At 41.0% G+C, this 13,807-nt stretch overlaps 1 protein-coding gene across 1 annotated transcript; it reads right to left on the reverse strand.

The window, feature by feature from the left end:
- Positions 1–10,518: 10,518 nt before the first annotated feature.
- Positions 10,519–13,792, reverse strand: gja1b (gap junction protein alpha 1b). Its single transcript, XM_030770418.1, has 2 exons — positions 13,736–13,792; positions 10,519–11,877 (listed from the first exon to the last, which is right to left on the reverse strand). The coding sequence occupies exon 2, from the start codon at positions 11,859–11,861 to the stop codon at positions 10,716–10,718; it is 1,146 nt and encodes a 381-aa protein (XP_030626278.1). The 5' UTR covers positions 11,862–11,877; positions 13,736–13,792; the 3' UTR covers positions 10,519–10,715.
- Between the last annotated feature and the right edge of the window lie 15 nt (positions 13,793–13,807).

The following is a 13,807-nucleotide window of genomic DNA, read 5'->3' on the forward strand; positions in this document are numbered from 1 at the left end:
CAGTGTGGTACAGTGTGGTGTATGTTGGTACAGTGTGGTATAGTGTGGTACAGTGTGGTGTAGTGTGGTGTAGTGTGGTACAGTGTGGTTCAGTGTGGCACAGTGTGGTACAGTGTGGTACAGTGTGGTGTAGTGTAGTATAGTGTGGTATAGTGTGGTGCAGTGTGGTACAGTGTGGTGTAGTGTGGTACAGTGTGGTGTAGTGTGGTACAGTGTGGTGTAGTGTGGTGCAGTGTGGTGCAGTTTGGAAATTAGTAGGACCTGTGCAAAGAGATGCTGTTGTGCTGCTGAGTCAGTGCAGGCTTGAGGTATATGAACGTGCATTAAATCATATTTATTTCACTCCAGACGCCTTTACTTCTAAGGCTCATTCATCATGCACTATTAAATAATGACTGGGTTACCATGATCTCTCTTAATTGCCTAGAAATAGCAGCATAATAGTACATTGCTTAATTTTATTTAAAACAAATGTTTTATTCCTTTTTAAATGAAAAACAAATGTGGGGTGATGAAAAAAAACAAAATCAGCAAATCTTCACCTCAATTCCCAGTGTTTTGTGTGGGACTAGATTTTTGAGTAATTACTTGAAAAGTGTGAAGAGGTAAATCCCCTTTTGTTTTGCTTTTCAGCATTTACTGAGATCAGATCAGGCTGAGGACTACTTTCCCTAACTTTTACAAAGTACGTTTATGTGCTGTCAAACACAGTTACACGGTGAAGATTTTCTTACTGTTAATTCATATATAGATTTTCAAATCAGTTTTCATATAGATTTTCAAAAAGTGTCTCCAAATCAAAGAAAATAAAGCAGGAAATCTTTCTTTAAGGTAGAGACTGTGTGACTGTAGTGATTAACTAAGACAAGTGCAGGACACCACACAAGAAGACTTTTACAGACAGGAAGGAGATTCATAACATTGGGAGCAATAGACAAGGGCCAGATTAAACACTTGTCTGTTCTGTTGGGCTTTGCTATGGTTACCATCCTCTCACACTGACCCCACCCACCAAGTATCACACGCATGAGACTTCATCCTGCTTCAGGTCAGCATGCGTCTGAACCATCGTAATCATAAATCATAGATGCTATCCTGCAAGACAAAAGCTGCTAACCTCAGCCCCAGAACTTTCATCATTATCAAAGATACTGAACTGCTCTCATGGATGAGGTCATTGCCAATCACTGCTGGGACTCAGAAATAGAGCTGTGGGCTGCAATACTTAAATGATGTCAGCTTTTAAGAGACTTGAGTTCATTGCTTCTGATCTGTCTATCTAATAGGCTCTTTAGTGAAAATAATTGCAGCTTAAATAGGGAACACTGATGAGATACATACTTTTGGAGTTAAAGGTGTTTTTTTAAAGCCTTCATAAAAGCATCCAGGACTTGGCACTTCATTTAATTATGTGTCAAACTCTTTACTGCCAGTATCAGAAAGGCCGACAAGCAGGCTCTTAGAGACGTGTTAAGAACAAGTTGTGTTGCATAGAAACCGAATCCCTCCTCAGACTCATGTGATGAAAATTTGAAAAATCAGAACACGTTCATTTGAGTAGATGGAAGATTTAGTGTAGTTTTGATAGGGCTTTTTCAACAAAAAATAAATAAGAGAACAAAACAAAACATAGGGACAGACACACACACATACGCGTACACACACACACACACACACACACACACACACACACATGCGTGTGCCTATGTATGCCTGAAAAAACATGAAACATTACAACCAAATAACCTTTGTTTAAATGAGATCCATTGACCTGATAAATATACTCTTTATAAAACTGTCAACACATATTTATGATTTAAGAAGTGAAATTGTCACAGTCATAATCTGACCAGTTTCCTTTACCGAGTGTATGTCATTTGAACCGCTTTCTGTAACATTGGCTGTGCAGTGTAAGGGCAGCTGAGGGCAGGAGTACATGGCACGCCCGTAAGAGCATTTCCTGTGGTGGTAGGTACCCATTAGTCTTTCCTCAATCCCCATTAGTCTTTCCTCAATCCTCATTAGTATTAGCTGCTGTATACTGGTTTAATCCACTCCTGGCTGCTGGAGTTTCTGAACACCTTTTTGGTTGCATTTTTGAATGGAGCAAAATACAATAAGAGGAGCTATGCTGCATCTCATCCTGAACAGAAAAGTTCACAGATTTTTGCTTCTGCATTACAGAATTAGAGCAGTAACAATGGGCACATGGGAGAGAACAACTGAATATCAGGGTTTCCATGTTAAAGTGGCAAAGTTCAGTCTGCTAGTCTTCAAGCTCTACCAAATGCTGCTGTGTTCTGCACTGTGCTTAGAGTTAATTAGGGCATTGTTGGGCTTGTTTGTTTATTGTGTGTTGTTTGCCTGGCTAGGTAGCAGTGTTTTTGCTTCTCTGGCAAAGGTGAAGTCTTAGGCAGAGTATTCCTTTCAGGTCACACCTCAGTGTTTGGCACCTGGGAATCTGAAGTACACTGTCAATTTCTGACTTTGTGTTTGTTCTCAGAAAAAATAATGTATACCATTAATTATCAAAGGAAATGGATTAAAGGAATGGATATTAATGAGTGGAACTGCAACTCTGTCATTTGAGGGGAAACTCAGATATTGCTCTTTGGTTGTCCTTGAACCAAACAAGGCTTCTGTCTCTCACTTCTCTGAAAGGAAGACAAAATATCTTCATCAGTTGGATTTATTTTGTAAGTTAGAATGTTTTTGACTTTTGGGAACCTCACAGGATTGATGCTGTACTTTTCCTGTCCCTTTTCTCAGGAGACGCACTTAACCCTCCCTCCAAAACCGCTGCTGCATCCATTCATCCCCTTCCTTTTTTGGGATCAGCCTTGTGTCGCCCTCCTCTCCCATTCAGGTCTTTATCCTAATGTGGAAAACGGCACTTGGTAAGATCTGCAGATGCATTATCTTAAGAAACTCAGCTAAAACTCTGCAGGAATGTCATACACTCTATCACTTTTGAGGCACAGCATATAAATGAAGATTAAAAAAAGTGAATTCATTTAAACTTAAACCCATATGTAAAATCAGCCGTAACACACAGACATATTTCAATCAGAATATTAAAATCAAACCTTAAAGACTACTTGCTGATTTTCTCTTTCAAACCAGCTCTCAAAGGGAAAAAACAAGACAGCAATGTCCCTGTTCCTGTGCCTGTATGAAACAAATGAGTAAATCATAAGCAGGTGATGGATAAAACACGCATCTGTATGCAGACACAGATAGGAAATGATACAGATGCTCAGGTGACAACACATTGGAGAACTAACCTACGCCGCACTTTCTCATGACGTTCACACCCCACTCTCTTTCTCAAGAGAGCCATGCTTAGCATTATGATATTTTAAGTATCCTCCTCTTTTAAACAATCATTAATCATTAAATTTCATGTACAATGGTAGGAGGACCCATTCGATAATCAAACACACATTTATTTGATGTAGCATTCGTCACTGGGTCAGTACCATCAGTGTCGTGCAGAGCTTGCAAATGGAGAGTCTGAAAAAGAGCTCTGTCGTAAATCTGTGGACTTATTTTTAAATTTGTTTGCTGAACATGTCTTGAACTGTTAAAGAGGTGCTATGTCATGTTTAGCCGAGTATCACTCACACGTCGATGGGAGCTAGCACAGAACCCAGGGACTGACTGTCTGCTGTTTTCCAGTGTTCCTTAGGATCTTAAACACCGTTACTGCTTTGGCAAGTGCTTCATAGTTCAGGGGGTGAGAAAAACAAGAAGTAGAAGTACTTTGTCTGCCACACACACACTAAGCAGTGAGCAGTGAATTGTAGCCTCTGCATTTAACCCATCCTAACACCAGTGAGCACACACACACTAGAGCAGCGAGCACACACACACACACTATGAGCCAGTAGCAGTGGGCAGCAGCCACTGCCACAGCTGGTGTCTGGGGACCAACTCCAGGTCTTTTTGCCAGTGCCTTTCGTCAAGGTCACTGACAGGAGTACTGATCCTAGCATGCATGTCTTTGTGTACAAGTGTGTACAAGGCCCTTAATAAGGTTATTAGCCATTCTAGGATTCTATGTGATTGTAAAAACAACCCAAAGATAGGCTATGGGTAGGCAGGAGAGTTGTACGGAACAAAAGTTCACTAAAACCCGGCAGCATTTTTAATCCCCCTGGGTCTCTGACATGTGAGGGTGTGCATGTGGAGTTTAGAGGGAGTTACAAGCCCAGTTCTCAGGAGCTTTCTGAATGTGATGACCAAGCTGATCCTCCCTCATCCTTGTCCAAACCAAAGATTCACAAAGCAATCCAAACAAACGGAAAATCAGAAGCAGGTTTTTCAGGGAGGTGATGCGGCATGCTTGTGTAACACTGGATGGACCTGATGGCAGTGTGCCTGCTGACGGTTAGACAAGGCAGGGCTGTCAAAACACTTTCTACAGGAAGACCCACTGAAAAGTCATACCACTGGACTGTCAAAAGCATGTGTATATGTTTAAGCTTGTCACAGTGCCCATGTCATGGATGGTGAAGCATAACTTCTTAATGACTAACAACTTCAGGTTTCATCAAAAGCATGTCACCCACAGTGTTTGTTGCTAAAAGTTTAGACATCTTGGGTGTGTTGTGTTTAAGTGTCATGGACTGTTATAGGCGTTTTTAAAGTGAACCTTCCACCTGTAGCTGCTACAATAATGTATACATAGAGGAAAATTCCCATGCCACTGCAGTGTCTGCGCAGAGGTCTGCACACATGAAACTCTAATGGGGGTTCTATGGACTGCTTTGTATAATGGACTGGGTACCATTACATGTCCTGAGGATTTTTTAATGTAATATGCTAGACTGAACATTTTGGTCCTGACCCAGTGACTCAGTAGAACCCTCAGTGCAACTGCTAGCTGTCGGAGTTTGTGTGCGGAGAGAGCAGCTGTATAACCAGTAACAGGCCTCTCCCAGTGAAATGATAGCTATGGCAAATGCATATGCCAAAAGAGCCCTGTCTCCAGTGATTGAATCTCATGCATACTTTGAATAGATGCTGGTTACAATTAGGAGAGTGAAATATAACTTACACTTCATTCTTAGAATACTCCTGGCTTCATTTTCCCGATTTGGATCTTGCAATGGAAAACCAGGGCCCATCTGGCTAAATTTAGAGTAATGACCACCGTCTATGTGCCGGACTTTGTTGTGAGTCAGTGCTCGTATGGAAGTGTCAAGAAAACACAGAGAGTGGTATTTAGGGGAGAGAATGTGGAAATATTTTCTGTATGCCAGTGCAACTGGATATTGACTTTGGACCTGTGCTACATTTTTTTTCTTCCTTTAGCCTCTTGGCTAACCTGTGATGTCTTGTCATCTCAGCCTTACTTTGAGTCCAGTTTGCGTGATGCTCAAACCAGCATCCACAGGAGTCAAAAGCATGCGAAAGGACTGGTGTGTAGCTTTCATTATTTGGGAGTGGATCTGTGGTCAGAGCTGACATGGAGTAATTCAGGGCTACATAAGAGTAAAGATTTTAATGACCTTGACTCGTTGGCTTCAAAGCTGCTATGACTGTAGTCAAGTGAAAGGTTGTGAACTTTAGAAGTTGAGAGGACAGTGACAGGACCACAGCCTAAGCCAAGACACATGGATGACACTGTCCCTGGGAGTGTGGCCCAGCTTCCCACACGCTACACAGATGTGTTATCTCTCTCCACTGATTTTTTCTCTCTCTCTATCTTTCTCCTTCTCTCTCTGTCTGTCTGTCTCTCCCTCTCCTTATGCTTTCTCTGTGCTCCCCCCCTCCTTTGCTGCTCGACCAAATTCATCTGAAATGTTCCCTAAGTTGCCCGTGACTCTTGTTTTATTCATTTTCTTACACTCCTCCTTTGATGTGGGTCTCATCTTATCTCTGTGTTGTCAGCATTTACTGTTTCCCTTCTACTCTAGTACCCCGTTCGAGTTCCCAGTCACGTGCCTTGTTGTTGTGGTGATTCTCCAGTGCTTAAACTGGAGCTCTATTTGGTGTGGGCCTTGCTCCATGGGCACTCTCTCTCCCCTTAGGCCTAAGGCAGAAACTTGTGTGTGTTCACCTTACTGTGGAATGGGAGACAGACAGGAAGCAGCAGAGTGGCTCCACACTGCTCCCACAGCATGCCTGTCATGTGCTGAGCTCCTACTTCAAAGCCCCAGAAGACAGCTCTCAGCAATCTGGCCTTCATGTGCCCTCAAATGAAGACACATTAGAATATGAAATATTGCTTGTGTGTGTGTGTGTGTGTGAGGAAAAAAGGAGGAAGAATGTCTCATGAGAATTATTTTGTGGTCAATTCCTTTTGAGGCAAACAGATTCCTGAAACAGCTTGAGAGTGGCACTGTGAAACCTTCAAATGACTAATATGCCATCAGATCTATGCCCTGATGAATGGTGACCTGGATTGTTTTGGTTACTCTGTCTGAAGAAGATGTGAATATGCTGACGATCCATGTCAGACAGTTATTATACCTATATAACTGCGTGTGTGCCCATGAAGTTCAGTGCTTTGTGTGTCCTTTTCTAGGGAAGCAAACGGCTGAGAGCAGGTCACATGCCTAAGGCCTGGTTCAGCACAGCCATTCTGCTGTCTTTACAGCATCCCCACACTTCACAGGGCTCCATTTAACTCACTCACAGAAAGGCTAAGCAATGGAGTGAAAGTCAAAAAACAATCCATGGAGTTAGTAAACGAGTGATTGCTTTTGTGTGTGTATGTGTGTGTGTGTGTGTGTAAATGTAAGTATTAATGCTGAGGACATAAAAGCACTCTCTGGCAGGATGAGTCCAGCAGTGAACAGTTTTCATGTTTCTGTGCATGGTCTAAGCGAAGTACAGCCCTTTGGGAACAGCCCTTCTGTGTTCAATCAAACCAAAGCTTTACCATTGAGCTCCAGCAGCTCTGGAGCAGCACTGGAAAATTTTCACTCAAAATCAAGTGGGGACCAGTCCAATTTCAAACCACAGTGACAGCAGAGGCATGATTTTGAGACTAGCTCTTGCCTTCAGAAGTGGAAGTATCCTGTCATTTTGTGTTTGGGTGTACTGACATGAACAATTTGGGGGGAGTGGAATTCTCTGGAAACATGACCATGCATGACATTCGCACTGAGCAGTGGCCAATGCTGACCAAGGCCGGAGCATTCGCTGTCCTCTGATCCACATATATCTCTGACATCTGAACGCAGGCGTGGATCTGGGTTTCCGCTGCCCTGGCTGTACTCTGCAGAGAACAGGCCTCCGTGGCAGAATGAAGTATGAGTTTCAGCAGTGCCCGGCAGCCAGGGTCTTCACACAATCACTTCATATAAAGCTTTCAGAACTTTGCTTCAGTTCACCTGCTGTACTGTCCCTATCCAGGAAACACATCAGATACATATGAACACATATATATGAACATTCAGATCAAAAGTCACCGGAACACCCTCAAAATATTTTCACCCCAGTATTCTCATATATGTTCATCTGCACTATACAATCACGAAGGCAATGGAAAACAATCAATTTATGTCAGCATAAACATTACTTTGTGAAGGATTTCTACGTGAAGATGGTTATGAGACAAAATAAGAACTTGTCATTACGAATTAGGATGAATTTGTTGCAGAGCCAGGCTGTCAAGTAATATAAAAATATTACGAACAAGAGGCGGCAGCTGTTTTTATTAGGCCAGTAGCAACGTCATAACATAGAGTTGATTTGCCATTTTTAGTCAAAGTTCGCAGTTTCAGCATGTCTTCAAAGCACCACCCTGAAGTTGTGGTGTGTGGCTGTATGGGCAGAGGAAATGTAACGCAGACACTGAGGTCTCTGGGAGTCTGTGAAGAAAGGCAAGCTTTACATGCAGTCTGACTTCTCCTACTGGGATCCTTGTTTACCAAAAATATCCTGTATAAACAGTGAACTACTGTCTCACACAGGTCTAGGTTCAGGAAAGGCCTGTGTATTGTTACTATGAGACCTGGTTAAATTTCATTCTCTTAACGGAAAACCCAGCAAATTATTGCTTTAAAGGTTGTTTCAAGTGAGGCAAGGAGAAAACTTACCATGTTTAAAAAACATCACTTTTATATATTTTTTCATTTTACCATCAGTAAGATTACTCTGTATGATGTCTAGGGCCTTCTGTGGCTCTATAGCTATCAGACAGACTACAGTTCATTTGAGCAGAGCAACCATCTCGTCCTAATAGTCACAGACTCTTGGAAATATTTCACATTGTTATGATACACTCTCTTACATAAAACTGTAATTAATTTTCTTTTATCTGTAGTTAACATCTTAAATTGTTTTCCAAAAGTCACTTATACCTAAAATGATATATTGTGCCAAACCTGATAAAAGAAGTTGACATTGAATTAAAAATCTGGATTAATTAGCACCAGATCAAAGTCAAAAGTTTTTTGGGTTTTTTTTTTATACTTCTTTTCTTCTTGGTCTGTTCCAGACACATGTGGTCCACAGGCTCAGCCCAGACATATGGTTTTATTTAGCTTTGTGGAAAGGTTAAATAGGAAACTTGGATAAGAGAAAAAGCATTGAATCTTTTATACGATGAAATTTTCAAAGTTTCAGGGGCATTTTAAAACATACATGTAAACCTTATCAGTCTTTTGGGCTGTAGCTACGTTTTGGCAAAACTATCTCTTGGCCCTGGTCCATACTTAGCCCTTATTAATTGGAATTTATAAAGAGTGGTTTGTGTAAGGCTAATTCTCTTGCACAAAATGCCTGCTCCAAACGTTGGATGCTGACACAGGACAAATTGTGGTGGATTGTTTCTTTTTGTAATGGATGCCTTACACAGGGCGTAAACTAAAGAAAAAAAATAGTAAATTAAAAACAAATATTTAAAAGCCAACAATAAAAAATAAAAGTTTCAAAACCATTGATATTTGCTTTTTTCTTCTACTGAATATAATTATTCTTATGTACTCTGTGCTCATCCAACATACGTAAACAGGAAATGACTCTTAACCATACATCTTTTAAACACACATGAACAAATATTAAAAGAAAAAAATCTTTATTGGTTAAAATAGCTTTCTTCACAGACTAGATTAATGAGTTTGCTATCATGCACTTGCACACTGTCCAACAGTGAACCTCCATGTCGTGACATACCCAAACTGCTCCTCACAAGCTCAATGTATGCCCTCATCTGTGTTGTATGCAGGGAAATGTCCCTTTGGCCCCCGAGGACTGGGGGGGGGGGGATGAAAGTCACGCAAAAGCACTGTTTATGACTGATGATTTTCTGCCTGGTATGTTGTAAAATAAATTAGTTACATGCATAACAGAGAACATTAGCCACTTTTTGCATCATAAAACACCCAAAAATCTCAGTGCAAACACCACTGTAGCTGAAATATCCATCAACCTCTGTGTTTGAGTACCGTTACACTATGATGCAAAGTTAAAAAAAAAAAAAAAAGTCCAAATTGAAAATTGATCTACTAGTGTTTGTATGTGTGGAGCTACGTTGGCATATACCTTTTAATATATTTGACTAAATATTAGTCCTGCCCTAATGAGCAGTCTTCTAAAAACTCACATTTGTGACTGTTAGCTTGATTTACAGTACTAAAACCTATCTCTCAAGCAGCAAGGATTAAATTGAGTTACAAAAAATCATTCATTCCAAAGGTGAGACGCACAAAACTCAGTCTACTGCTTTCTCTTTCATTCATAAAGACAAAAGAAACTAAAAATAAAACACATTTTTATCAGAGAGAAGAAAAGAGAAGCTTTCTCTTGAAGATGCTTCAGGACTTAAAAATAAAAGAACACCCATAAAAGAAAGAAAAAATGAAACAGGAGAAAATAAAATGTAAAAATGTCAGGCCGTGTAACTGTCTGTACAGCAGCTTTAGTGGACATGCTGAAAAACAGCTGTCCCAGCCTTAGCACAACAACCACATCATAAACTTACACCACATCAAATTCAAAGTTTATCAGGAAATCAACAGTCCACTATACTTAAAAAAAGCAATGTTGAGAAAAATATTGCTGAAATTTGGAGTATTCTCAATAAATATACAGTTGGGTAAAATGACATAAGACGTCTCTTTAAATGGATATGACCTTGAACAGTAGTCAATTTTCATCTAGTGGTGGATGTCCTGCATTCTTTCCCAATAAATAAATACTACACCAGGAACCTATTCACAACCCTGTATGACAAGATGGAGTTGAGGTCATAGATAAGAGAACATAATTGGGACTTGTCCACACGTAGACAAACTATGGACCAAATAAAACATATGGACAAAAATGTATATATACTGTAAATACTGAAGTGCAATATTTCAAAATGGAATGTCGTGGCATGTAAAATCTATACAGATTTAAAAAACAAAAATCAAAAAAACAAAACAAAACAAAACAAAAAACAACAGACACATCGCCAAAGCATTGTCTTCTAGGCTGCAAGAAGAGACTGCTGGGCAAGGAGAAGTGAACACACTCTGGGATCCTGGTTGCCCTCCAGCTTGGTTGTTAAGGCCTGTCAGCTCCACTAGTTTCAGAAACATCATCATTAATGGATAGTACCTCCAGCAGGGTGAGTAATTTTATGTGTCTGTATCAACTACAGTCTAGCATGAGGACAGTGTACAGGGTGTTCTCCAACCCCTTCAACACTGCTTACTGCCTCCCCATGGGCTCTTTGTCTCTTCCCTGGCATAGCAGCCTCATGCTAACAGGCACGACTAGACGTCCAGGTCGTCAGGCCGTGCCCTGCTGCTGATGCGACTGCTGGCCCGACTGCATGGCCGCGGGTCCATCAAGGCTAGGGGCTGCAGCTCGTGACCTGCCGTTAGTTTCTTGTGCTCATGTGTGTCATCAGGGTAGTCAAAGGCCTGCGCGTGAGAGTTGGAGATGGTGCTACCGTTTTGGCCTAGTCGGTTCTGCTCTGTGCTGTAGTTGGCCCAGTTCTGCTCATTGGCCTGCTTGTTGTAGTTACGGCAAGAGTTGGTCCGCTCGCCAGTGGCAAGCTTGTAGCCTGGTGGTGACATGGGAGACAGGGGGGCAGTGGGGGAGGAGCAGCCATTGTAGTAGGCATATTTGGAGGTTGACAGCTCCTTGGGCGTGGGGCTCAAGGTGCCGCCAAGGGGGTACTGATTCTGTTTGCCCTTCACACGGTCTTTGATCCTTTTGAAGGACACGTAGAAGAGCTCAATGACATTGAGCAGCAGAGACACCAAAGAGACGACCAGCATGAAGATGATGAAAACCGTCTTCTCAGTGGGTCGGGAGAGGAAACAGTCTACCCTGTGTGGACATGGTGAACGCTCGCATGTATAGACAGCATTTAGGCTGAAGCCATACATGTACCACTGGATCACCAGGAAACCCACCTCAAAGATAGATTTGAAGAAGATGCTGACAATGTAGGTTCGCAAGAGGGCGCCCTTCATCTTCACTTTGCCGTGTTCCTCCAAGCCATATTTGAGCTTTTTCAGCTCAATTTTCTTCAGGGGGACCTCCACATCACCTCCATCATTTTGCACTGCCTTCAACTCTTCTTCTTTGCGATTGAGCTTCTGCTCCTTCCGCATGAGGTAAAACACATGGGCCAAGTAAAGGAGTGTTGGTGTGGAAACGAATATGATCTGCAGCACCCAGAAGCGCACATGTGAAATCGGAAAGGATTTGTCGTAGCAGACGTTCTCACAACCAGGCTGTTGGGTGTTGCACTTAAAGGCAGACTGCTCATCACCCCAGGCTGACTCCACGGCTGTCCCCAGTACCAGAATACGGAAGATAAAGAGAACCGAGAGCCAGACCTTCCCACCGGCCGTGGAGTAAGCCTGCACCTTGTCCAGGAGTCTTCCCAAAGCACTCCAGTCACCCATTCTGAGGGATTTCTAGCTGCAAAGAGAAATGTTCAGATCGCATTCAGTGACTACATATAAACACAAAATCTACAATGAAGGAAGGTGATGCTTTGATATGTTAAGAAAGTTTCACTAAAATAAAATTAATCGGTGGAGGACATTTACTTATAAATATACCATAAGAATTGTACTGTGACATCTTGGCACATAAAGTTGAATTATTTAATTTTTGACTATTTATATCATAAATGATTGATGAGAGTTGGTATTTGTGAACCGTTGTGATTTGTTATCACAAGAGAGACATTTTAACTGCATCACATTTTAACCTTGTATCAAAATTGTATCAAAATTGTATCAAAACTATACCCCCTTAGCGAAATATAAAATATTGCTGGAAGGCTGGCTCCTCAAATAAACACTTAAGCAAACCTTGTCAAAGCTTGATTTAGAATCATTCAAAGGTTACATAATTCAGAGACAACTAAAATGCCTCTGACATCACATTAGCAATGCTGAGAGACTGGCTGAGATTGCCGAGCGCATGCTGCCCGACCGATTCATAACTTTCCATTCAAAACGACTTTCACTTATCATCTGGTAATTGGAGAGATATATGCTATGAATATCTCAGGAAGACCGCACAAAGCCCATCTAACATATACTGCGCGCACATCTCTTGATGTAAGAGTATAACTGTGTATAACGAAGTCTGCCATCCACCGTAAGGCCACAGTAGATAATTGGCTCCCCTGAAATGTAACATCTCACATATACATGACAAGAAAACAGTGGATACAGTATACAGAACCTTTACAGAAAACTATAAGCGACTCTGGAATTTCTTTGCTGAGACATATAAACTGTTATGACCAAGAAATGCACGAGTACACTACCAACCAGGAAATCCCGTCAATATAAACGCGCTCTCAATTCTAAGAGTCTTTCGTCAGGCTGCATATTACACAAAAGCAGACTTTCCTTTTTGTTGTGTTGTCGAAGTAATATTATCGATCTGGCAGGCAAAGTTTTAATCTCATATTTTATATTAACACATAAATGGTTAAATAAAAGAAAAAAAAATCAGATGAGGAGACAATGGAAATTACGCGGTTATAAATGATAAATAAATAAATAAATTTGTTCAGTAAAAACCGTGTAAGAGAACTGCAAGCTTTCTAGACGAGAATTATAAGGTTTCATCTTCTTGACACCCCGTCCTCCCCTCCCAGTTGCAAGTAAGTGTTTAAATTGCCGTCAAAGGACTCCGGGTGTCCTTCAGATGCGTGAGCCTGAGTTTCACAGTGTTAATTTTATATTTAAGACAAATAAGTAGATGCCATCGCCCAAAATGACAATGGAAATATTATTGGGGTAATATAAAAATGCCAGGTTAAAACTTGGTAATACAACTTTTTTCACTTTTAATTTGAACAATTCACGGAACAGTCTCACGTTAAAAATGTGGTTCACTATGACTTTATTCAGTAAGATCATAGAAATTTATGCATGTTTATATTTAAACGATTCAGGTACTCCTGCTCCACAGTGTTCCAACATTATGTAAAACATATACCTGAACCAAATGCACTAAAAGAAAGACGTGAGTTGGATTCTCAAGTCATGCGTCAACACTTAAACGAATTTCAAAATCAAATTATTGTCCAATGCTCTTGTAGTGTAGCCTAAAGAAATAGGCCTACCATCTGAAAGTGACGACTGAATTATTATTATTTTAACTGCCTGTTTTAAGGACTTTAATATGCCAAAGTATTGAAGTCAATTTTCTGTGACGTTTTTAATCACAAGCCTTGACATAAATAGGCTACCCAAACTTGCTGTGAGAATTGTCAAAAGTGAATTCTTGTGGCTGGAAACTTCTGAAAGCCTACCTGGCGAGTCACCGAGAAGAAAGAAGAGAGTCCTGGGGGACTTTCTCCGTAACTTCTTGAAAACAGTCACCG

Source organism: Chanos chanos, chromosome 4, assembly GCF_902362185.1.
Source record: "Chanos chanos chromosome 4, fChaCha1.1, whole genome shotgun sequence".
Lineage (NCBI taxonomy): Eukaryota > Metazoa > Chordata > Actinopteri > Gonorynchiformes > Chanidae > Chanos > Chanos chanos.